This window comes from Colius striatus, chromosome 3 (genome assembly GCF_028858725.1).
Source record: "Colius striatus isolate bColStr4 chromosome 3, bColStr4.1.hap1, whole genome shotgun sequence".
Lineage (NCBI taxonomy): Eukaryota > Metazoa > Chordata > Aves > Coliiformes > Coliidae > Colius > Colius striatus.
Window position 1 is genome coordinate 14048470 of NC_084761.1, and position 26294 is coordinate 14074763.

General features: G+C 43.0%; 1 protein-coding gene across 2 annotated transcripts in view; it reads left to right on the plus strand.

The window, feature by feature from the left end:
• SDK1 (sidekick cell adhesion molecule 1) overlaps window positions 1-26294 on the plus strand; it is a 417596-nt gene that overhangs the window by 370121 nt on the left and 21181 nt on the right. For both annotated transcript variants that reach the window (XM_061992261.1, XM_061992262.1), the window contains exons 36-40: window positions 14372-14487; window positions 15925-16111; window positions 16920-17057; window positions 20136-20297; window positions 21502-21627. In XM_061992261.1, coding sequence (XP_061848245.1) covers window positions 14372-14487; window positions 15925-16111; window positions 16920-17057; window positions 20136-20297; window positions 21502-21627 — 729 coding nt within the window. The remainder of the gene's footprint in view (window positions 1-14371; window positions 14488-15924; window positions 16112-16919; window positions 17058-20135; window positions 20298-21501; window positions 21628-26294) is intronic.

The window sequence follows — 26294 nt, forward strand, 5'->3', positions numbered from 1 at the left end:
TATTTATGAAATGAACTTGCTGATCATTTAAAAATCCCTCCACCGGAAGGCCAGAGCAGAAATCGGGATAAGACAGTTAACTAGACGCTTCTATGAGTGCTTTGTGAAATAAGTGATTTTGCAGAGCCCAGATCACCCGCAGCTGAGTCTGTTCTTCTCTGTAACTCTAGCTGAGAGGCGCAGGACTGGAATAGCTGATGTCTTCCTCACAGCCGTGACACACTGCCGTATTTATCGTGACCCCAGCTGGAGAGAGGCTGGCACCAAAATAGTTGTTAGTTATGGTACCAATTTCTGCAGCAGCATCTTTTGAAGCTTAGAACAAGAATCGGTGGCACGCACCCTCCCATTGTTCAGTCTGCTGCCGCCAACGAATCTGATTACACTTCTGTCTCAAGGCCAGGATGTAGGAGCTATCAAACCCAGCACTAATTCAGTTCATTATTATTCATTGAATATTCTATTGCTCAAAACAAAGCAAAGCACATTTTTTTAAATTTTACTTAACCTTTTCCTTTCAAACATGGTGTAAAATTCTCTGTCTTTCACTGAAAACATCATAAATTAATCAGAGCAGCATGGTTCTGAAGAGACAGCTGGCAATATTTACTTTCATTTTTTCTAGTTTGCTGCTGCTTCAACTTCTGCAACTGCAGCAAAGAAAGCCCCAAGTGAAGCCAACTGTATCTGGCTTCAAAGTACATTTTTGTTTCACAGCTAAATATCTCACTGCTGCAAACAGAGCCAGTGCATATACACAGCACAGAAAATCAGCTGGGGAAAAGAAGCAAATAGTGTTATATTGGGAATGCTGTTATATTGGAAGACCATAGCCCAGGTCTTCCATGTCATAACTTACAGGGAAGGGAGCAATGGAAGGAGCCAAAGTTGGGAGAAAACTCAGTTATCCAAGAGACTTTGTTTCACAGTCAGGGCCGGTATATCCAAAGTTGTTGTGTAATTCAGTGGGTTTTTTTAGAGATACTGAATTTACCTCTGGTTAGGGACAATCCAGGTTCACGCAGGAGAAATGATGGATGTACGATCTTCCTGCCGATTTTCACTCTTGTTGTGTGAAGTTATTACACTTTGTTATATATCTGCCTCTTCCACCTCCAGAACTGGCTGTGATTTATACTGTGAGTAAAGTGATTGGAGCTGGTATTGCAATTTAAGTTTTAAATTGATTTGTGACACCTTTGAGTTAGTGTGCTGTAGAAATACAAGTTTTTGTTGTTATTGTTTGCTTGATGTTCTTACCTGTGGTAAAGGCAGTTAAGCGGCAAACTGGAAAAAATGGGTCTGCCTAGATTCAGCAATGGGACATCCATGTTTGGAAACAGAGAAAACCTTCCCAATAAACAAGAAGTGCTGACAACACAGGCGTAGCACTGAACACAAAATGACTGAAGGGGACCAGTCCCTGGTCTGAAAGCTTCAGATAACTTAAGTCTTGGTACTCTTAAATGGTGCTTCATTCTGCTGTAAGAGTTGCAGTAATTCTGGTAGGTGCCAGAACATTCCCCTCTCAGTTGTAAAAAGGAAAATACAGCACATGCCTTTGGGGAAACATGCTGTGTTTAGGCCACTTCAGTCAAAATATCGAATTCTGTGCAGTACTGGTGGATGTTTCATACAGCATGAGGCACCTGAAAATGATACTGATGGTTGGTGTGCTCTGTCTCGTGCAGCCAGATGAGCAATGCAGAAGGAGGAGTATCTGTAATTCCTTCTTTTCCTCTTGTTCTCTGGCCTGTTAGATTTGAAGATTTTCCCATTATCATACCTGTATTTTTATAAGAGGCAACAGAACCCCTGGTAAACTTGAAAAAAACCAAAGCCCTTTAAAACCAACCTTCTGGCAGTTTTGACAATGAAGTGAGTAAAAAGTACCCAAATGGAGAGTTCCTCTCAAGCCCTGAAGTGCCACTGAGCTGTTCCTCAGCAGACAGCCTCCTCAGACAGCCCCGAGCACGCAGCTCTCACTCACCTCTGCCAATGGGCCAGACACGAGTAACAGACCTCTGTGTCCTGATTGCCTGGTGAATAAGAGAGCTGGATGCAAAGTGGGGTTTTGGGGTGGTTTTTTGCTACAGGTGGAGGAAAACCTTTTTCTCATAACAGTGGCCCGTAAAATCAAAGCCCCGGCAAACGCTCCATTTTGAGTTCTGCCTGGATGTTTGCAAAAGTCACTGGTGTGGAGAGCAATTCTTCCCCATGTCAGGAGAGCAGTCTGGGAGTCCTTGTGCTCAGTGCAGCTAGGAAGGATGTGCTGCACAGAGCCAGTGCCCGTCTCCCATCTGCCTCAAGCATCTGGATCCCTCTCCTCCACAGACCAGATGATCCTCAGAATATCACCTTTTTAGAGCTGGCTGCAGCTCTGCCCTGCTCGTTAGAGAGCCATGTGCATCTCCCAACAAATGACAGAAAAATTGAAAGCAGCCACTTGGAGAAATTAGGAAGGGAGTCGCAGCCCCCTAGGCAAGCCCCCTTCTCGCCTTGTTAATTCATTTAACAGTTCAGCTGTCAGGGATGCCAGCTTTGATTGGGAAGGCAGTGAGGCTGGGTACTGATATTCATCCCAGTCCTAAATGCAGCTGCTACCAGAGGTGCTGTTCTGCTCACCTGAAATTAAGGCTCTGATAGAGCAGCCACTATATCAAGAGCATTATTCTAGCAGGTTGCTGTCACTATCTGATTGTGTAGCAGGCTCTGGACTTCAGGAGACTTCACTACCTGCATTTTAATTAAAGGGAAATCACAGGTTTGGGGCAGGTGTGCTTCACCTAATTTGGGAAGGTGAATAAAATGGAAGGCAGCAATACAAATCCTGTGCTAACGAGCCTGCAGCTTCTGGTTTTTCTCTCATATACTGCAAAGCTGTTCTGGATGAAAAATAATGGAATTCATAATTTCTTCCAGCAGCTGCTGCTGGATGAGAGCACGTGTATGCTGAGAGGAGGTAGCAGAAGGGGTGAAGTGCACCGAGAGACACCAGCCTTTAAATAGGTTGTAAATCCATTTTGTGTGAAGAGGGGACTGATGTGTGTCATTATAACTGATGGTGACATTGGTGACCTTCAGAATTCACAAGAACTGATGAGGCTGGTTTGTTGTTGTTCTTTGTAATAATAATCTCTGGGAGCTGGTTCTGCATTGGGAAAGGCAAAGAGTAAAAAGAGCTGGGAAACAGACATCCCCTTCTTTGAAGTCCACCATTGAAATGCTACCTTGGTTGTACCATCATCTTTCAGAAAAGGTTTCCTGCCTTTCTCACTTTCTTCCACATGAAACTGTAGCTTGGAAAGTAACAGGAGTGGGACAGGGGGACAATTGCTTCTTAGCTCTCGTTTCTTACCATCTTCAAAAACTTGAATCTATCTCTTGGTGCAAAGCAAGTAGATAGGAAAGAAAATTTCCCATTGTTACCTGCACTTATTTTCATCTGCCCCTCTGCCTGTGGCTCCACAGCTTCTCCTGAACTCCATAAACTTTATTTTGTTCACCCATAGCTGACACATGGAAGGAAACTCTGGTTTTCTAATAACATCAGGGGAAACACTCAGAGATGCCTGGCCATCTCTAGCATTTTACAGGCAAGAGATAGAAACCATCTGGAAAAGCTGCAAGACTAAAAATAGTGCTTTAGGTTTGGGAAACAGAAGACAAAATAGAGAGAAGTAGCCATGCTAAGAAGAAGGAAGGAAGGACTTCTTATAAGGAAAGAAAGACTTGACTCCAGACACCAAGCTCCCCTTTATAAACTGCTTCTAGCAAGGAGCTCTTTTCCCTTCACACCTAGTTATCTGTGCTTGAGCAGTGTTCCTTTGTCTCTCATGCTAATGCCAGAGAAGGTTGTCAGAACAAGACTGTCTTGCCCTTGAGGGGTTCCATCTTGTCCTGCAGGCCTCCCTCTTTTCACATGTTCATACAGAATGCCCTACGTGGTGTCACTTCCTCATCATAGGTCACCTTCCAGAGAAAAAGGTCCCTCAGCACCACCATGGACCCCCCTTTCTCTTAAAGCACAGCAGCTTTATCTCCTTCCCTGCACCAAATGTAGCTGAGAAGATGCTGTGCAGAGAAGTCCCCTGTGCCTCCTTGTTAACAGCCTACAAGAGGAATGACAACATTTCAGTGCTTTAGAGCTGGCAGCTTCAATCAGTCTGCTGTGGCCCCCTTGGCTGTTTTCTCCTATCTGTTTGGGACACGTGGGCCATGTCTCTCGGTGACTGACTGTGCATATGCAGATAGGGAGCACGTTGCTGCTGGCACAGCTAGAAGAACTGGGTGGGCATTTCCATCCCAGATGCCACTGGAGGAGGGAAGAGAAGGATTATCGTGGCCATTTCACATTGCTGTAGTTTAAAACCTGTCAGCCTAGGGACGGTATCTTCCCTTGATAAACAAAAGGGGATGGAGGGAAGCTATTGGAAAGTAGTATACTAAATAATTGGTTTCACTTGCTCAAACTTTAAACAAAGGCATCGACCTTCCGTAGCACTTTAAAAGCACCAAGCCTTTGAAATTTAAGGTATTTGCCTTTTAATGGTGGACATTTAGGAGTATCAGAAAAATGATACTTGGAGGGGGTGCCAGGGTGTTCAAAACATTGATTTTCCTTTCCCCTTTGACTTTAAATTGAAGAATCTGCAGTGCTGTTCCAATATTATGCTCAATTGTGAATAAGCTTTACGTAGCCATTCTGGGAATGTCCTGTTCCAGGAATTACACTGGGTTTTCATCTTATCCCCAATGTCTTTCTCCCAGAGGAAGAAGCTGTCCTCTGAGCTTGAAGTTCAAGATCAATGTTCACCAGTAATGCAACCAGGGAGAGTGAAGTCAGAGCAAAACTAGAAAGGGAAACTATAAGACAGGGAAGAAAAAAAAAAAGGGAAACATTTCCTGTTTGGACAGAGGGGAAAAAAAGCCTCTTTTCAGTTTCTCTTGCATTATTGTAAACTGTTACGACTGTATCCTAACAGCATTCTGTTTCTGAGAGTGGAATCAGACACTGGGTACATCCCATCAGTATTTCTTGGTGGATTTTGAACTCCTTCAGACTCACTCTATCAGTGGTTTGCACTTGGGGCTTGTCTGCAGCAAGTGCAATTTGAATTTGTTGTTCCCATCAATGCAGCTCCACTGGTGGTAATAGCAGTGTAGATAGCACTCAGCTACATTAGCTAATCCTGCAGGGCTGTGACAGGATAGTAAAAAATAACAAACTAAAGTATGCCTACATTAGAGCATTAGTCATTCCTTGTGTGTTACTGGTATTGCTGCTAGGGAATTATGGATATGAATTTTCTATATAAACCTTGGCTCCCTTTCCTATTCAAACTGGCCATTTTTTAAGGGTAGTTTTACATTCTTAATCTGTTTACAGATAAGCATAAAGGTTTCATAATTAAACTTCCCAATTTGGTAGCTTAGCTCAGTAGCTGCTCTTATAATGGTAAGACAGAAAGTAAATGTGCCAGTGTGAGTCTGTGGAAGAAGTGTCCTTAATGTCAACATGTCAAAAAGACATCCCTGCAGCTCTCTGGAGACTGAAATCTAATGTCAAGGCAGAAGGAAGCAAAGTCTAAGTGAGAGTCGTACTGCTGTCAAAGCAAGTTATTCTACCATACAGGAAAAGGAATTTTAAGAGGATGCACTGGAAAGTAGTGTCCAGATTGAGACATAGATTTGATGGGCTTATTTGACATCTTTAATTCTGCATTGCCAATCCAGAAGCTCCCTAAAATGATTTGCAATGTTTTCCTGCTGCAAGTAAAAGCTGAACGCGCGCCTCATTAACAGCTCATTAAGTTGTTAATATTGGTCATAAGCAGCCTTTGGTACAGCAAAATGCTTTATACAGTGTGGCAGCTCCTGCTTAGCTCTGGTGTAATTGCCTCTTTTTATCACATCTCAATGTAGGAAAGATGTTTCTGTCCAAGCAAAAACATCATGAGCTTTTGATCAACTGTGCTTGCTTATCTCTGCCACTGCTATTGCTGGTGTGGGTGGTGTTGGGCTGCAGTTGCCGTGCGACATTTTACGCGGATGATGAACTTCCATCTCTCAAACCCAACGATTTGATGTCCATTTTCAGTACTGACTGTAGCCCGAGACAGACGGACTCTCTGTACTCAAATTCATCATCAGGACTCCTGTCTTTGTTCTGTTGTTGGTGCAAACAGCAGTGGGAGTGGTAGGACAAATTAGCTGTTCTGCTGCAGTGCTCTGTGGCCTGTGAAGAACCAAGCGCAGGGACAGCCCTGCACAGTACACAGAAGGTGGAGGGATGAGAAGCCTGATCATGTATGCAAAGCCTTACTGAACTAACAGCAGAGCTACTTCATTAAAAGCAAAGGAATTAACCCTCCGTTTAAAAACATGAGCCATCAGCAGTAAAAGTAAAACAGAACATAAATTACACTGGTAAAGAAGTCGGGAAGTCCCTGGCTGATAACTCAGATTCGAGCAGATACAGGCTGGAGTTTGAGTATATTTGACTGAAGGATTGTACTTGCAGCCAAATTTCTATTTCCTCTAATTGTGCAGTCCTGCTCTGCTTGTTTTCAGTCATCCTGGGATATGGGAGCAAAATACTGTAAGCATTTTCATATGGGTCTCGAATCCCGTGGCTTTGCCTCCTCTGTACAGCTTTGCTGTGAAGCCAGCTGTAGAGAAACACAGTTGGTTTTCTTTTCTGACATCTGTTTGCTGTATCCATCGTCAATCATGGAACTGGAGGCATTTCAGGTTGCATTGTAGACTGAAAAAAAAAAAAGTTGCCATTTTTTTCTTATAAAAGTAGGAAGCAGTAATATTCTAAAACACTTTGCCCACAGCAGGCTGGACACTGAGATGGTATGGGGGTAGAGGACCACAGTGATGAATTCAAGGATGCTATGACTGCAAAACAAAAGAAGAGAAAGCTCTCACTCAGAGTCAAGAAAATGTAAATTTAATCTCTCTCTCTCTCTCCTCAGGAGCACAAGATCGCAGTCCTCTGTGGGCTCCCTGAGGTTCCCTGACCATTGCAATCTGTAAATCCTAAATTAAGCCCTCACAGGGGTCAACTACTCAAACTCGCATTAAAGCCACAGCAAAAGGTTATCGCAGTGGCAGATCTCACCTGCTCAGTTTGACTTTTTTCCGGTACAGCTTTTAACAATTTGGTATATGGCAAGCCCAGTAGAGATTCACCCTAATTATTTGCTACGCTCTCTTGACTTTAGTGGAGCGTAAGGAGTTGTCGCTGCTTATTAGGCTTTAGTAGGTGTTGCTGTTACTGTTAGTGAACATTAAGTGTGTGCTTTTGTTGGCTGCCATGAACTTGTGGTACTATGATATTAGAGTGTGGGATTAACAAATTATAATTAGTGGGACATAACTGTAAATGGTGGAGGAGAAACCTTGGGAACCAGAGAGCCTGGGGAAATAGTCTGAGGTAGTAATTTTGCCACTGTCTAATGGGCAGTCTAAGAGAGTTTAGAGCAGTAGTTTCCCACCTGATGCTGCTCCCACTCCTCCTGGTGCACACAAAAGAGAATAAGGCTAGAGCATCAAATACTTGGGAGTTCTTCACTGTCCCTTGCACCCTTGAACAACCTTCAATACCTGCTGGGGGGCAAATCCTGCGCTCATCAGAGCTGACACAGCTCTCAGTTACACAGCTTTCACACCAGGTTAGCTCTACTAGCTTTAGAGGAGAGGAGCTAGCCCTAATTTGCATCGATGTAAGTGAGAGGATTTTGGCTTGTAGGTTTATGCCTGTGTGTTTGGTTTTGCATACCTAATGCTCGTCAGGCTCTTGCTGTTCCTACTCATGGGTCTATCTGCTAACTGACAGTCTGCCTCCCTGTGTGTGGACATATCTTTGTTGACACAAAAGAAATAGAGGAAAAAGCTGATTTTATTCTTTTCCCCCTTTCTATTTTAACTACCTGCATGCCCTTTCCAGAGGCAGTCTGACAGTTCTCTAAGGACTTTACATGTGGGCCAGGCGTTCTCAGTCCCTTGATGGATAATCTCAGTATCCAATGTGATAGCCTATTTTAGGTTTGTATTAGCTAAGTAGAACTGTGGGCTTCAGCAAAAGAAAAGTGAGGCATTTTGTTTTGCAGGCTCCAACTGTTTCACAGTACTGCCCCGTGAGATTCACCTCAGTTGTATGCACTGTAATGCAACCGTGGTAACTTCTGCATCACTCAGATAGTGTCTGTCCCATGAAAATCCTGGATTGCACATGGCTCACTGAGAAATATGAACCCCATATTAAAAGATTAGTAACCACAACAACAGTGTTTTTGCCTCTGCTGGAAGAGATGGTAAGAGACAGGATGAGAATTACTTCTGCTTGAGTCACAGTTTATGAAGGTTCTTCATGAATAAGTCATATCCGTGGAGGTTTCCTCAGAACATGATTGCCTCTTCAGCTCAAAAAATGGCAGATAACTTCCTTGAGTCTGGGTCCATGGATAGGATTCTTCATTTCTAGTCCTTGATTCATTGCAATGTTTTTCTGATATGTGCGGTGAATGTCATCTCTCCCTCTTTTCTCCCTCCACCCCCTCCTCCCTCTCCAGTCTTTGCAGATGCTGAAAACACGCCCAGCCGATGCTGGGAAGCTTCTCAATGCTAAGCAAAGAACCTGTGGATGTTACAGTGGGGTATTGTTTGCAGCTGCTTTTATTTATGCTTTTTCGTGACTCTGATACCCTTAAAAATTTGATGTGGCAAAATAGAGCTACTGTCCTGAGTGTAGTATACAGGGAGGGGGCCGAGTGTTTGCTTACCCAGATATGATGGCACAGAGTAAAGCAATCAAAGGTATGCTAGTTTCCCAAAGTCACTATTTTGACAGCTATTCTCTTTCTTCTTTCCACCTTCCACCAGCCATTCTCTTTCTTCCTTCTTCACCAAGCTATGCTTGTCTGTTTATCTTTCTGTTCTTGCATCAGTTAGATTGTGCTCCCTCTTTATCAGTGTTCATAAGGGTGAGACAGATGTTCAAGTTCTTCTTGTATAGACTTCCATTGGTCTCATCCATTGGGAAATGTTTCAATTTCTCACTGATCTGGGTAACCATGAAAATCAACACATACATCACATACATCACATACATCAACATCCTTGAAAAGGGATTATTTCCTACTGAAACTGTTTTTTACAGTTCTTTTAACCTCCTCCCCCACTGGGCTTTTCAAAGAAGGAGAAGACCAGATTGCTCCTTTCCTGAGACTCATTTCAAGTCACAGGGTGACACAAGCTGACGCAGTTACCGACTGTCAGAGCACTGGGTTTTGGTGCCAGATTGTGCTGGCTGAATAAGAGGGTAGGGGCACTTGGGTTCAATGTTAGCAAATGGAGTTGCATTGGAGGGGTTAAAACCCACATCCTTTGTATGTGGGTCTGTCTGTCTCATTGCACCTGAAATACAACTGAGTAACCCCAGAAAGTGCAGTCCTTGGAAAAAACCCATCTTTCCATCACAAAATGTAGCCTAGCTTAAAGTAGAAATTGACAGGAAACATCTTTTACGATCTAAATATAGCTTGTGCTGCTTTGTCACAGCGGAAAGCAGCTCCGCAGTAGCTGTTTTTAAAGTACAATTAACTAATTGTTATTGAACTAATCAGCGTTGCTCATGCAGCATTCCTGATGGCATAGAGGTGCCTCTGCACAGGGGAAGCTTTCCTCACTCCCACCTCTCTTCTGTAGACACTGGAAGAAAAGGACCAATAAACATGGAACTCTCTTGTTGTTTTCCCTTTGTGGAAGCAGTGACTGCAACCATCTGCAGATACACCTTTTTGTTCTTGCTCAGGAGATACCTTCCTTGCATTCCTTCTTTAAGGCCATATGCAAGAACACTCCTTGCATTTAGCTTTGCCTGTTCTGCAGATCAGTCTCTCTGTTTTATCCTGCGACCTTCTGTTTGTTTTGTTGTGTTTGGCTTTTCTAATCCACTTAACTGTTGCTTATCTATATACCATAACTTGAGAGCAGTGGCTGCAAGGAGAGAAGAAACAATCTGTTCTCCATTCCACTACAAAGACAGAATTTGAAAACAGTGAGGCTGGGTTAGGCTAGGCATTAAAAGAAAAATAACCTGAAAGAGTTGTTAAAATAGAGATACACTGACAGAGTTTGTGTGGGGATGGTGAGGGAATGTGGAAAGAGGTCAGTGATAAAGATTACACAAACATCTGATCAGTCAAGCTGATCCTGGTGTGACGCAGGACGATGGATGTCTGAGCCCTTTCCAAATCCTTCCCAGGTCCATCTTCCATGAGTGTATGTGCCAGGAACTAGTGTGCAAACTTCAGAGGTGCTGCATGTGCATGCTTTAACTGTCAGCACATGCTATGTTGAATATTGCTGTGTCTTCTCTCTTGTTGTTACTCACTAGGTAGATAAGATTACAGCTGATATGTCAGAACATGCTGCAACCACTCCTCCATTATAATGTGTAGACATACAGATTAGAGGCTTTTTAGGCCTGGAGCTGTCTCTTTGTTCTGTGTTTATGCAACACATTGTGCAGTGAGATTCTGGCCTCTAGGTGCTAACACCAAAATGCAAATATATTGATTACTAGGGAATAAAAGCAGGCATGTTCACAAAAGCATGCTTTGATGAACTGAGTGGGGGGAACCGCTTGCTAGACAGAAAAGGATCAGAGGTCTTTACAAAGCAGAAATTTGCTCTGAATTGTTTGGAACTGTGGGATCAAGCTGATTCACAGAAAATCTTCAGTCTCTTTCACTGCATTTTTCTCCTCATTTTTTGCCTGCATGTTTATTTAAATGGCATGAGTATCAGGGAATCTTGGCCCAGACTTGCCTGCGAATTTCCTGACATGATACTGGCATTATAGAAACAATTAGAAAATCAGCAGAAGAGAAATCCTTTGCTCCCCAGAAATCAGAACAGATGTAAGAGCAGCAAGGAATGCTTCATAAAAACAAGTTATTAAATTTACCCAATGAATCACAAGGATTTGTAGCCTACCTGTGCTACAGAGCATCATGGCAACTGACACTAAGAACAGGAATTGTAGTTTCACATTGATGAAAAGCGTGTGGTGCCATGGAGCCCAGAGAGCAAATATCCCAAGCAAACAGACAGAAAAACCAAGGTGAACCTTCTGCAACACATAGAGCTCTGGTGCGGGTTGGCCACTGGGGATTTTAAGCACCTTCTTGTTAAAGGTTATAAGCATTTGCAAACTCAAATTGACTGAAGTGTGAGCAGAGGCTGTTCAGTACAACTGGAAAATGAGGAGAGTGGTATGTTTGAATGTGGATTTAGAGGTGTAACTTAATTCATGGACTCATTTTTACACTCTCACTGCGATTCCAGGTGGATCTGTTGTCTTTGCGTGATCCTGCCAACATCATCCCAGTCCATAGTGGTCACTAATTTTTTACTAATTATTATACAAACTGCTCAGCCTTTCTCCTGATGTTCTGGCTGAGAGAGAGTTTCAAGGAGACAATCTCAAAGGTGAATTGAAATCCGATAAGAGAAGAATTGTTTACAAATAGCGGCATGAAATTCCAAGGCAGGATACGTGCACTGAATTAGACTTTGTGAATATGTACTTCTTTTTTTTTTTCATGGAAAGTGAAATGCTTTCCACCTACCTGCCAAGAGCTAAGTTTGGACCCTCGGGGGTCTGTGTCACTCCTGCTGTAGTTGATAATGCCACTAACACCTAAAGCAGTGTGAGGAATGCAGCTTTAACCTTGCTTTTTATGTATTCGTGATTTCAACAGCCATGAAAAAATTCAGAGCTCAGTAATCTTGAACTGCATTCCTAGAAGGTAAAAGGCTTTTGAATTCACCTTTAAAATGCACTTGCTTTTATTGGCACAGGCTGTCCATACTTTCAGTGAATGGTTTGGGGTTTCAAACAGGTGAGAGTTTTTAGGGATGTGTTTTCTTTTTCTTGAAGTATTTCAGTTCACCTTTCATGTAACGTGCTGTCTGCACAGAGCCACATCAAGCATCAGCAGCACTTTTCTGCTGTCCCTTGCTGTCAACAAGAAATCTGTGCTTAGGAGGGACAATTCAGCCTTTGAAAGTTGAACACAGGGACAGACTCACCAGGCACAAAAACAAACAATTTGCATCTTGTTGAGGCTCTGGAGTAGCAAAGAGAAATGTCTTTTTCCACATTGTCTTTCTTTTTTCCTCCCATCAAATTTTCCACCACCATGCCAGTAAAAGTGCAGCTCCAGCAGGGAAAGTGTCAGTAGAGAACGATCACTAGCAGTTTTTAACTGTTGTGTTTCTTAGCCATGCTCCAAAAAAAGGTTGAGGAAAAGCAGTATTTTCCTGGCAGCAGGCTGTGCACACCAGCTCTTCTAATAGTCGTGTCTTGGAAGCAGCAATTGTTGCAGACTGCCACATAGGATCCATAGAAAAACTCTTTTGTAGATGCTGTTTCAGACCTGGATATTGAGAGAATTTTGAAACTGTCAGCTCAGGACAGGCAGTGGTGTCAATAACAAGGAAGAAAATACTTGGCTAAAGTGATCCATTTTCTTCTCTGGTTGTACATATTCCTGTTTCCCTGAGCATGTCATCATCTGTGACTCTCCAAGATGTGTTTTCAAGTTTGTAGTGTGTGATCGGTTTGGCCCCTTGCTCTGATGTGTGCTGTGAAAGTCCCAACATCTTGAGATTTTGGGTCCTCAACAGAGCAGTGCCACGTTGCACTGAAGGCAGCCAGCGAGCTGCTCCTTTTGCTCCTCCACAAAGTGCAGAAGGCAGGGCAGCAATTAGATGAATGCACCCTGTGAACAAGTTGTATTTTACTGATGCTCATTGTCACCTCGTGCGTTTCCTACATCAGCCGAAAAGGAAACAGAAGAATATGATAAACAAATAGTTTTAACTGAGCACTGAGGTAAAGGCCATTTTCAATTTTGCCTTTCACGTTTTAATTCTAAGGCAATAATTTTGCAATAGAGTTGCCGATGGCAAACGTGCAAAAGACATTAACTTTATTTATGTTTTGGATTATTAATGTGGCTGTTAAAATTCCTCCAGTTAGTTTTGATTGAATTGTTTTTTTGTGCGATTCTGTCGTTTAATGGAGCGGTAAATAAGAATTTCTGATAATGAGCCCAAGCATCTGTCACAACAACCTGGCGCTGGTTATTAACATTTCCATTAACGGCAGGGTGGGCAGTGATAATATGGAAACCACACAGTTAGAACAAAATAAATAGTTGGTGTCAGGCTGAGTGGGTGTTAATTACTATTTTATTTTATAACTCTGGGGGGAGGGAGTATTGGTAGAAAAGTGTGACTTATGAAGGTCATTCTCTCAAGAGAAAGAAGTCTCCGGAGGAACAGATAACCGGGGCTATCTAACTCAAGTAGTGAATGTTTTATCACTTCTATTTATGGCCCATAAAAGGATAGAGAGAAAAGAGGCAGCTTTCTCGGGTGGTCTGGGTGAAGGCTACGGCACCACAAATGCAGAGAAAAGAAAAGCATACCCTTTGCCCTGCCATTCTCTCCTTACTTCTGGAGTTTGAACAGGACACGCTTCGGCACCTTTTCTGTAAACAGAACACGTGCAGTTTTGTTGAGACCTGCTGGAGGCAGAGACAGCAGGTCGGGAAAGTAGACCATCCTTGCTAGCCTCTGGGGAAGAAAATCCACCTGCACCAAGTTGGACCCTGACAAAGGGAAGGATGGTGTGACCCAGGTGCACTCAAAGATTAGTTTTCTAGCACAGCACAATGCAAAGAAATGCTGAAGAGGGCCAGCATGTGTATGTGAAGGTATAATCAAAGCAGAGCTGATTTAGCAAACTAGAAGTCATTTTGTCATACATAAAATATTAGCTGAATTGATTAGCGTCTGACTGGTTTTGGAAGCAGTTTTAGACAGTATTTTGGCCCTAAGTCTTGGAAGCTTGGAAAGAGGCTGTTGCAAAACCTTTCTGATGAGCGGGAGGCTAGGCTGCCAGGGGCCAGGGGCCACCTGAGTTCCTCTCAGGAGTGGTCGGCCAGGAGTGCAGCGTCATTGCCAGAGGCAAGCCCCAAACATTACCATAGAACAGATTCAAAATTCTCCTTTCTTTCTCAAAGCTTGCTGGCAGGATTGAGGTAATTCAGTGTCTGACCTGGTCTGCGTGGGACAGAACACGACCACATCCAAAGGCTCGACTGTTCCTCAGTCTGTGTGTGCTGAGCCTTCCCTGTGAGACAGATGCCTCCAGGGCTGGCTCTGGTACCTGGCTTGTGGCAAAAACAGATTCTGTCCTGGGTCATTCTGCAAATGAAAACAGTAACCTGGATATTAACTAGTTCTGCTTGTCACTATTAATTCCTCTGCCCTCCTTTTTCTGTAGCACCAGCGTTGGCTCCACAGAACATCCATGTAAACTCCCTTTCTGCAAGCCAACTGGAGCTCACCTGGGACCCTCCGCCTGTTGACAGCCAAAATGGGAACATCCAAGGCTACAAGGCAATCTTCCTGTTTCTACTGGTTTCATTTATCTTGCTTGGCATTGCTATTACTTGTGAGGTAGCACTACAAACTACAGTTGTTCTCACTACACAAAGCAAATTAAAACAGCATCCAGACTGCAGTACAAAAGTGGCGCCAAGTCCCAATACCAAAAGAATGAGAATGAGGGCGGTTGGGGGAGGAGGGGCAGGGGAGAAAAGGAAAAACTTTGCTGTTTATGGAGAAAGAGAGCATGGGGAAACAGGCTATGCAGATAAGGAGGCAGCTCCTCCTATGCAGACAACATATCTGCTCCAAAAAGTAACAGATACACAACAGCTAGGGGCAAGAAATGAATTCAAGAAAATTAACCAAGGTTTCTATCTATCAAATGTTGCAAACCATTAGGAAAATAAGAACCTTCTCCAAGCTAGAAGCCTGAGCCAGGTCAGATTTCAGAATAATTATTTCATTTCCTCAACTTTAACAGAATTAAAGCATAGTATTAATTGCATTTGGTTCATAGGAGATGAGCACGTTGCAGAGACACGATATTTGGCTTCTTCAGCATGAGAATGGACCCGCTGAGAGTGGAAATGGGCAAGTCTACAAACACTGGAGCTTGGCTTGGGTTCAGTGTCTGGCTCTGCCTCTCTCCATGAATTTAGGTCCATAAGTGAAGAAAAGCCAAGCCAATGTGAATAATCTGGCATCCCTTCTTGGCAGTAACAAGCATCCTTATATATCAATTCATGTCCTTTTCCTTTTGTATGTATATAGATGGCTCTAACAGCTTGGCTTGTAGAGCCAAGGTGGAGTCTTGCCTTGGCTCATTCTCTCAGTTTTCTGGCTTGCTTTGGCCTGTTGTAATGTTCTCACTGCCAGGCCTGTCCAATAAGTAGGGCTGGCACCACTTTTCCTCTTGGAAATGACTTCTCCAAAGCCTAATTTTATGGCATCAGGATAAAAATTATGTAAGCGAAGAAGGGGGGAAAATACCTCGAAGAACTTTAGGGACTAAAGTCTTTATTACCCTCTTCAGGAAGGCATTTGCTTGACTGTCCTGTGAACACAAATAGTGAAACCATTGTGTTCATGTTGAGGTGACTTAAGGACCATGGAACCAGGATGCCAGTGCTGACAGGTAGCTAGCGTTTCGGGGAGGATTTAAAAACTGACATCTCATTGCTGAACTCTGGCAGCTCATATCTCTTGTCATTAGGCCATACTCTTCAGCCTGTGCTCTATTTTTGAGTGATGTACTCAGCTACATGGTCACTGGACTCAGGGGAATTTGCCAAAGGAAGAGAAAAGATTGAGTAGGTGGCAAAAGGCATTAGTATCCCTTTTAATCGAGGAATTCAAGACTGCATCATCCTCCTGATCTTTGATAACTGCAAGGCCCAGACATTTTCTAGGTGCAGGATAAACTAAAAGATCTTACTGTCCCAACAGATTTATTACTGGGAGAGCGATACACAAAATGACACTGAGAAAGTGAAGGTCCTTTTCCTCCCAGAGACAACTGTCCGTCTCAAAAACCTGACGAGCCACACGCGGTACATGGTCTGCATCTCTGCCTTCAACGCAGCCGGGGACGGCCCCAGGAGCAGCCCCTCGCAGGGCAGGACGCACCAGGCGGGTATGGGATCCTTGTGTTGTCTCAAAGCACAGGCTTGCTGATGGCTAGCATGAAACCGGGCCGTGGCTAAGGGGAATGGGTGGATAGAGGAGGGCACTGGTGTTTAGGTTTAGCTTCAGGGTGGGGCGTTACAACGGTCTTGGAGGGGAAAAAACGGGATCAAGTAAGTAAAGCATTTGAGAAAGGGAGTGATACAGCAGAAATGCGAATGGACTGGCAGAACAATCGGTCCCTTTGCAAGTTTGTCTAGAAGGAAACAGTCTCTGGGTCTATTTCTGACCCCTACTATCACATCTAAAAGTCAGAAGGAATTCATCTCCAATGTCTGGAAATGGCCCAAACAGTCCTGTGAGAGAATTATTGTGCTTTTTATAATTTTGCCTTTTTCTTTCTTCTTTTGGAAAGCTGGATCAGCAGCCAACCAGTCAGACTGAGCTGTCTCTTTGCTGGACCCGGCTGGTGGGAGCACTCCAGCACAGGCCGAGGGCAATGCCTTGGATTGTGGCTGTGAAGGGGAGAGGTGCACTTGGGCTGTATGCTCTCATAGCACCTTTTTGAGGGTCTTCCCCTTCTGTGTCCTGTCTCCTTGCTTGCTTTTGAGGTTCAGCTTTGCAGCTGAGTGACTGCCTTTTTCAGGACAGGCTGGGTTTCTGATTGATTACAGGACATTCAAATACAATTGACAAATCCCATTCTCAGCTTGTTTCCTGTAGATTTAGGTCAGGAAAATAAACCAATGTTTTATAATATATATGTATATCAGATTGACTACTCCTACTGCAATTCAATCTATTTGTAATCCTTTCAGCACCCAGTGCTCCCAGCTTCTTGGCGTTCTCTGAAATCACTTCCACTACACTCAATGTGTCTTGGGGCGAGCCGACAGCAGCAAATGGAGTCCTGCAGGGTTATCGAGTAGTCTATGAGCCTTTGGCTCCTGTCCAGGGTAAGAAAGACTTCCAGTCATACATATTCATGGGAAAAAGACAGGGAAATACTGTAGTATCTTTTATCTCTGCCCAGTTTCCTACTTGCTCTCTGCTGTTTTCCAAGAGAAGCCAGGTGGCAAAGGGTAAGTAAAACAATTTTGCTTTTGCCAAAACTGTTCAACAAACTGTAATATTGTGGAATATAGCTTTTGTCTGCCCTCTCTCATTTTCTTGCATAAACTATATTCTGTGTGATTTGAAAAGTCATTTTATGGCTATTGTAACGGTATGGGCAAAGAGTAAACTCAGCCTGAGAGTGCCTGATTGTCTCCCTGTGTTGCACTTTGAAATTGCTGAGTAGACTCCATCCCAGAATAGTCGTCAGACACATTTGTGTTGCTTATCACATCATGTGTCACTTATCGCAAAGATTGCCCAGGCATCAAATGTGCTAGTCATCACTGGTACCACTGCTGGTTTTGACAGGAGAGAATAACTGTGATAGAGATTTAGTTGTGTCTGTTTACATGGAGTTTCCAAGCAGCATTTTTAACCCAACACTAGATTTAAGCTAGACCACTACAATGTGATGGCCACAAATGTTTCATTAATTTGCCAGAAAAGCAACAGAGGAAGCTTTGGCAACTTCTCCGAAAAACAAATGTCAATTCACTCCAAAGGTGAATTAGAAAATATTACAAATTTTGTGGATGGTCTTATTAATATTTTTATATTCCTGGTAGATCGCCAGTAGTTCAATAGGATGTCCAACTTTGGCAATGTGACAGCAGGGAGAGTAATTTCTGCCATTGCCAATCCATTTTAAACTCTTTTCTGAAGAAAAAAGGATATCAATCACTCACATTTGCTTCTTCTGTAAGGAAAAAAGATCTATGTTGTCTGAATATCCATGTCTCATGCACTGAGAAAGTTATATTCAGGACTGAAAACACGAGAGTAAAAGCACTTTCGGCCTTTATGTCTGGCAGGTCTGAGCACAAAGAGCTAATGCAGAGAGCATTTCTAATTCTGACCCAAGAAATGTGCACAGGGTATGCAGGAGGTTTGGTCTGTTTGGGCATTTCCTGCCTTGTCTGCATTCCTACACAATGTTTAAGAATACTTTTTTCCCCTGAAAATATGGAATGTCAGATCATGTTTTCTCTGCATGCATTTGACTTAACATCTGCAGAATCTTTGTTTTCTTTTCTTCCCTTCCCCATCTCTGCCTGTGCTATCTCTGAATCCGGTTTGTCTCACCTTCCCCTGTAGCAAACTTCTGATGCAAGCAGAGAGGTTGTGGAGAGCTTTTCCTCAAACTCTAAATTTGGGCCTAAATTTATTCTCCAGTTTCTACCCATTTGCTCTTTTGCCAATATTTTTCTCTCAGCAAATATATTTCTTCTCCCACCATGGTAAGTAATCTATCCCTCCGTGCCACCATTTTCCTCCAATAGAAAACCCATACTCCTGTAGAGAGCAAGGAAAGCCAAACTCATTTGAAGATGGAGCAGGTAATGGTGCTGAAAGCAGACAGCGATGCTTGTGGGGTCTGCAGCTGCCAGACCTCACGATCCCTGAGGGTCTTTCGGGCCCCAGGTCTCACGTTCCTCCATGCCAGCACTACAGTGCAACAACAGGAAGGGATCAGACCCCTTGTAGTTTTTTTCCTATACCTTTCAACTTTACACCCACATATAATTTTCCCTGTTGTGATACCTCCTGCCTTCCTGTTCACAAACCACCACTTAAAACCTGTATGTCTTGCAAAACTTTCTGACAGCGATCTGTTCTTTAGCAGTCTTCTCCCTCTTTGACCTTTTATGGTTTAAACTTTACAGTGTTATGTTTTACACAATAGTAGACAACAAAATTGCCCTGGAGCCTTTTTTAACAGTTCCTTTTTTTTTTTAGGAGATATAACTTCAAAATGGCAAATTATTCCTGATTTGTCTCAGAGTGATGAAATAGTACACCTAAAGAAGGAGGCAGCACTTCTACTGCTTCCTTGTTAACCGAGGAAAGATTCCCTGAGTTATAAATTGTATCTGGGGAAGAGGCTTTGAACAGAAATTGCTTGGACTTTATTCTTTATTTAACTGATGAAAACTGAAAGCATCATCCTGATTTGCATAAAACAAGCATCTGGATTGAAAAACATCTTCCTTCTGCATTTTTCTGGAAAGATAAACTAGCAAGCAGCCTTCTCCAGTGGGAAAAACATTCTCCCACTTCCTAGCTTCTCGGTTTGAAGTGTGCTGGGTACATCTGCAGAACCAGAAAAATGCCAAAAGGACTCTGTAAATTAGAGCTTTCTGTTCTGTAAAATATTTTATAAATCAAATTCATCCCATTGGCTTACTTTTAGAAAATGTCAGTGAAAACTAGATTTTTTTGTTTTCATAGCACTCATTGCTACTTTGCCCTTTGTGCAGCACCGAGAAGCTAAATGTGAAACTACCTATGAACCTTGATGAAGGAAACAGCACTGATGTTAATTCATCCATGTAAGAAAAATTCTTAGAGAAGAGCCAAACACGACTTCAGCCTTGCCCAAGCTAATAGTGCTTTGATTGCAACCCCTATTGCTGTGGAGTTTTTACCCACAAGTAACCTGTGAGATATACATCCTTCATCTGCATTCTCTTGGTAATGGTGGAAATGATGGGACAAGTTGAAAGGAAATAACCTGGCCCTTGCTTCTTCCTCCAGGCAATGTTGCAGGTTACTTGGCAAAGCAGCAGCAGAGAAATGCTTGCTTAGGAAGCAATCTGCAACACGCAGTCCTTTTCGTTTACCTCCTCCTTTAGTAATTAGTGTAGTTGTGTGTAGTCTCTTGGTAATTTCCCAGTTGTGTTGTAAGGTTTTTTTTCTTGTCAGTACCCACTTATCAAGCTTAAACTCTAATTATACTTATCAGTGCTGAAAATTGGCTATTATCACTACTTAAACTCCTGCTAATTGTAAGAAATACTTTCTTAGCAAACTGCTAGATAATTTTACTTACCATCTAGATGTAATAAGCTCCACTTGATTTCTCTTTTTTTGCATTTCAACCTCCTCTTTTTTATTTTTTATATGCATGGCTGTTCCAGGGGTGAGTAAAGTGGTGACTGTGGATATTAAAGGGAACTGGCAACGCTGGTTGAAGGTCCGAGATCTTACCAAGGGCATGACCTATTTATTCAGAGTGCAAGCCCGAACTATCGCCTATGGACCTGAACTGCAAGCCAATGTCACAGCTGGGCCAGCAGAAGGTAAGTGGAACCATAAAAGCGTGTTGCAAGCCAGATCAGTTATTCAAACATGGTCCAGCAGCAGGGAATATTGCACTCAGGGCTTCATATGAGTTTCCAGGCCAAGGAGAAGTTGAGTCACGGGAGCTCAGGGCACGATTCGGCGGGTTTTGCAACTGTCCATGAAAAATGTGTTTCTTTTTTTCCTGAAATCTAGGGGTCTGATGTGAATAAACAAAACATTGTGAATAAATCATAACATAGATGGGCTAGCCAGAGATTTCAAATCTGTAGTCTGACAGCACGGTGCATAATTCTGATTGCACTGTTGTACTGCTTTGCGTTGGAAGTCAGGACTGGAATAACTCTGCTGAAACCAGCAAAGGCGCCTGGATACAAAGCCAGAATGAATTTACAATCCTGACGCCTTGGCTTATGCAGAGGGAGAGGTCTGTGAATTTCCTCATATGTCAAGAGGAGTTACAGGCTGAACACCAGCTTGATTCAATGTGTGTACCAAAAGAGTGTGCTTTCTTACTGGATCAGTGATTTTGATAAACAGATAATCTAAGCAGGTAAATGCCCTCTGATGATATAAGCCTGTCCAGTAAATCAGGGAACATCAACACAACGGTCACATTTCTGATTTTTGTTTCTTTTCCAGCTCAGAGATATATTTGCTCTCTCCATCAGAGCCACATCTGGCAATTCCACCCTTCTGGGTGCCAGCAAGCTTTCTTTTTATTACACTACCCTTCATAGCCATTATCTGGGACAGCAGCGCTGTGGATCCACAGTTTCTCTCATGTCCCACCACAGACAATATAAAGCAGGAATCCTCTGTAACATGGCTGTGGCATCTTCACAAGTGCATGGGCAGGCAGCTTTCCCCACAAACCTCTCCCTGAGACTCAGAGACTGGTTTCACCTGTGAAGTCAAAAATAGCAGTGGCAATGTACAAATGCTGCAGATATGCTGCAGAACAGTTTTTTTCTCTTTCCTTCTTGACACAGACACCTGTAAAACTCAGCTATTGATATGTAACTGCTGGTACTAGAACTAGTGAAAGATTTAGGTATATAGCCCATCAACCTGGTTTATGTTGCCCATAGGTTGATCAATGCTTATAGATTCCTTTTTCCTCTATATCAGTAGAAGAAATGAAGAATACTGCAGCCTGTCTGTCAAACCACCACCATTTGCTCTTCTCATTTCATCCTTCAGGGTCTCCTGGCTCCCCTCAGGAAATTCTGGTGACAAAATCTGCTTCTGGGCTGACGCTACAATGGACCGAGGGAGATTCTGGAGAAAAACCAACAACCGGCTACATTATAGAGGCACGACCCTCAGGTAAACCATGGGAAACACAAAGAGTTTGATGTCATGAGTTCCCTTCTTTCAGTCCACGCTCAAGGCCATCCTGCAATGTACCGGTTGTTTGTTGTTGCAATGAAATAATGGAATCTTGGGAGAGAATGCTGTCACCAGCCAGTATTAAACCATTGCTCATTTATTATGTGGTTTATCAGATTTTCTCCTGTTTAGGAATAGTCACAGAAAATTACTCTGAGTGTTCTGGCTTCCACTGTATTACATCACTGGTAAATCATCCAATTGATGAGCTAATATAGTTAATAATTAAAACTCACTTAAATACTTAAAGCATCTTTCAAGCACAAAGGGTAATAAGTACTTGCAAGCTATATTTTGAGGACCACAGATAGAAATCTATCCTCTTCTGCACCAGAATCTAGAACTTAATTGGTTTTTTTACTGTTAATAATAGGACTGGGACTGTATCACCACATGCACATCAATGTCCCCCTTTGTTCTGCAGGGAGGGCATTAGGAGGGGGAATGGAATTCCCTCATCACCTCAGTTTTTCTCAGTGTTTTCCCCGAGCTCTTTTGTTTCTGGGATCTGTGTCTTACTGAAGACGCTCTCTGCCTTCACCAGAATATTTTCCCAGTTGAACAAGGTCATTTAAAAAGTAGAAGTATGCTCCAGCCTCTTCACAGCCTCTCCCAGCTTTGGTACCACTTGCAAATTCAGTAAGCGCACACTGTCTGTTAACCGAGTCATTAAGAAAAACCATGTATTCTTCCAGACCCTTGTGTAATCTCACTTGATAATTTTCCTCCACTCTGACAGTGACTGTTGATAACTATTCACCAAGTACAGTTTTTCAGACGGTGATGCATCTACCAGATACTTGTTTCACGTAAGCCATGTTTGAATGTCACGATGTCAAAAGCTTTGCTGAAGTCAGGATAGATGATGTCTGCTCTTTCTCCTCTATTGACAAGGTCTGCTACCCTGTCACAGAAGGAAATTAGACATGATTTATACTTGACATATCCATGTTGGCTGCTTGTTCTTTCCTTTTTTACTTCTAGGTGCTTGCACATTGCTTGATTATATATTGATTAAATGAATGCTTATCTTGATTATATAAAGGACTCTGTTTCTTGTATGTGTCTTGAATGTGAGGTTGCATTTAAAACCAGTGATTTTAACGACCTTTAACCAGACCAGTAAGAAAATTATTGCTGCATTTCCATGGTCATCACTGAAGATGCAGATTTCCCCACCTGTGTCTGATAGAATTTGCTCTGTAGTGAGGCTCTGTTGTGACTCTAAAATTTCTTCTTTATTTCTGTCATTTAACTTGACAACTGTTTTCAAAGCAAAGTCAAGGAAAGTGTGTACTTTCTCAGTCCACTGGAGTTTCCCAGAGTAATCAAGATTTTTTTTTAATTAGAGGCATGACACTGCTGTGCTTCTATTTCCCTTACTTCACCTTATTGATTTCTGTTCTTCTTTTTTCACAGGTAGAAAATACATTGCCTTATTTGAAAAGCATTGTTTATACAGCAAGTTAAACCAAAATTGTTCACTGAAGTCCACTTACCAGCATGCATTACCCCAAACAGGGTTTTTTCAGTAGCAGTGTTTTAGAGGGAAACCTGCAATCCATTTACAGAGTGTCTGCAAGCTGAAAATTCAACTGGTATGAGTGATAACACTGCAAACTCATCCAGAGTTCCTGGGCTTGTCTCACCGTTGATAGTGAACAAACATTTTACAGTTCATGGTTGAGGATGTAGGATTTGTGGCCCACTCTTTTTGAATAGCAAAAAAAGTAGTCCCCCAAGACAGGTCTGAGCTGCATTAACCCTGGGTCACTTCTGCTGGCCTCCCTCCACTGGTCCTGGAAACACACAGAAGAGGTCTTATTCTCCTGCTCTTGCAACCTGACTGTTGAGGCATTTAATTCCTCTTCAGATTATTTTAATCCTATTCATGCTGTCATAGCAAATGAACTAGGCATTTGTATGCTGGATTCTCCTCCTGCGTTCTGGTTGCATTTGTAGGAAGCGTGAAATGTGATCCAGGAGAGGAGACAGACTAATTGGAACGTTGGCTTACTTCACCCAAGCATCAGCTTCCTTTCTGTGCCGTTTTTCTTCCTCATCTCCACATGGAGGAGTTTGAAATCTGAATTAGGGACTTAACAAAAGCAGAGAATGAATTCCTCCTGCCAAGGCTGGTCATTCAGAGCAGCTTCTGTTTTAATATCATTCTAAGAATTTGCTTCTGCATGTTGATTTCTATGGGTAGTAGAGCGTGGATTGGGCAATGTTTGTTTTTAAGGAGTTGCTGTCCAAGGGAAGAGCAGTTGACTTGTGCCCTTCACATGAAATCAAGGAAGGAAAAGTTATTCATCTTCCTGAGATCAAAACAGGAGTACTGAACAGACAGATGAAAAGCTTTAGCTTGTTGCCAATATTTAAATGCAATACCACTACCTTAGTATTTCACATCTCAAGTGTCATCTATTATAGGCCTCATTACCCCAAACGTTAAATGCTGTATCATCTCATTTTCCCTGCTGCAGCTCCCTGCCAAGATTCTTCCATCTGAGTAGGAGGGTGGCTTTCTGTCAGAAATGGCAAACCATACCCCCTTTTGTCACTTCCCTTTGAATTTTTCAGTGCCTTGCTGTGTCTCCCAGGGCTCTTGCTCCCAGGGCTCTTGGGAGACACTGGCTGTAGCAATGGTGGCAGCAGGCAGCTGAGATTGTTCATTTGATCTCCCCATTTCTCTCACAGATTTATGGAAGGTGACCATGCTAACTACCTCCTCTGCATTTTGAATATACTCAGACACAGGCTGGAGCCGGCAAAGCAATATTTTTTCCAGAATGATCTCTGCCAGAGGAAGACATTACAGAAACAGAAGAGTTTTTCTTTTTCTTCAGCTTCTCTGTCCCTGGAGAAATGGATTCCAGTTTAGCTCCCTGTGCATTACAAGAAATGCAGTTAAGCAGCCTCTGTCACTGCCATTGTAAGCACTCCCCAGACATCAACTAGCCTGGCTGAGGAATGAGTATTAGATTGTGTCCTCAGTTTTCACTTATAGAGGAAAAGACAGAAATGGAACAACAATGTGAACATTCACAGTGTTGCCAGAGGAGGAGAGAATCTGGTTTCATTCCTCTTTTCCCAACCCTTTGCCACATCCAAGGCTCCTCTGGACTGCGCTTTAATGGCAGGCATGTGGCTGGTAAAGTAACTGACTTACACAGACTTGCCTTCCCAGTTATCTCCTACCTACAAAGGAAGCATATCCCCACAACACTCTAGAGATCCATGCTGCTAGGCGTGCACATGGATAGGTAGCTGCCAGGAGAGATCTTCATGCATGTACTAGCCCACTGCAGTCATGCTGAGATGCAGGGTAGCGTATTGGTGCTCGGTTAATCTGCTTCATGGCTCAGGAAAAGTCTCTGAACCAGGACAAGCCAACAGATATTTCCTCTTCTGCTTCTTCTCCCCATCATGCATTTTGAACTTTGTTTGCTATTCCTAAACAAGGGATGACTTAATCCCAGTGGGAGAGAATAGCATTTGAAGATATTTCCAATAATAATATTTCTAGCACTGTGGCTGGTATGAAGAGTCCAGCAAACCTCAGGTCAGCCAGAAATTATCAGCTTAGGACACAGACAAGTCAGGAAAGTGGTTTGATTTTCTCCCCTAAATTATCAGTTCTGTAAAGGCAGTGGGTATTTTGGGGAAGAACTCATCTACTTGGAGTAGGGATTGTCCTTCCCATGAAGGCTGGTTTCACTTCCCACACCCCAAGGACAGATCTCACTTTAGTTTCCTTTCTGGTGTCTTGAGTAACATTTTTATGTTTTCTTCCTTTTCTATTTATTTTTAAATAAATGAGGGAGTGCAGTGTCAAACATGGGCACAAACCAGCAGAAGTCAGTAAATTCAAAGTGAAGGGTGCAGCTGCATTGCCGACATCTGCCATGGGGCCTTTGGTTCGCTTCTGCTCGCAAACGACATGCCGGGGCTGACAGTTTGTCAGCCTTCACTTCCCATTCTTGTCCTTTCACTAGTTTGCATGATAATCCAGCCCTTTGCCTCTGACAGATACATCCACATTTTAATTTTGTCCTCTGTAGGAGGAACACTACTCATTTTCAGATGGTCCTTAACTCTCAGCAGCTTCTCTGCTCATAAACCTCCTAATGTGTAATTAGGTGAAAGTTTTACGGCGCAGCTCTCCTCCTACTCCAAGAGAGGAAGGCTGGTGTGTAAGACCTGAATAACTGACAGCTTTCCATCTCCCCAGCCACAGCACAGCAGTTGTTTATTAGTGGCCTGAGTTAGCAGAGCCACAGCCTTTGCTGACTGACGGTTTTATTCAGCATGGAGACCCTGATTAATTGCCTGTGACGCCAGGCTGGCCCGTGGGTGCTGTGTGTGGCTACAGCCTGCAGTGCTGCTCCTCGCCAACATAGGATGGCTGATGCCTGGCCAGGAGGGTGGCTGGGGCAAGCTGGGCATTGTGGTAGGTCGGAGGTAGCTTCACCTTCCCCTGTCATCATGTACCACACTCCCAAATTGGATGGAGGGGTTCAGGCTGGGAGATAAAGATCAAATCTCATATCAACAGGAAATAAGGCTGGGGTAGGATCTGGTGAAGTGTTTGTTGATAGAAA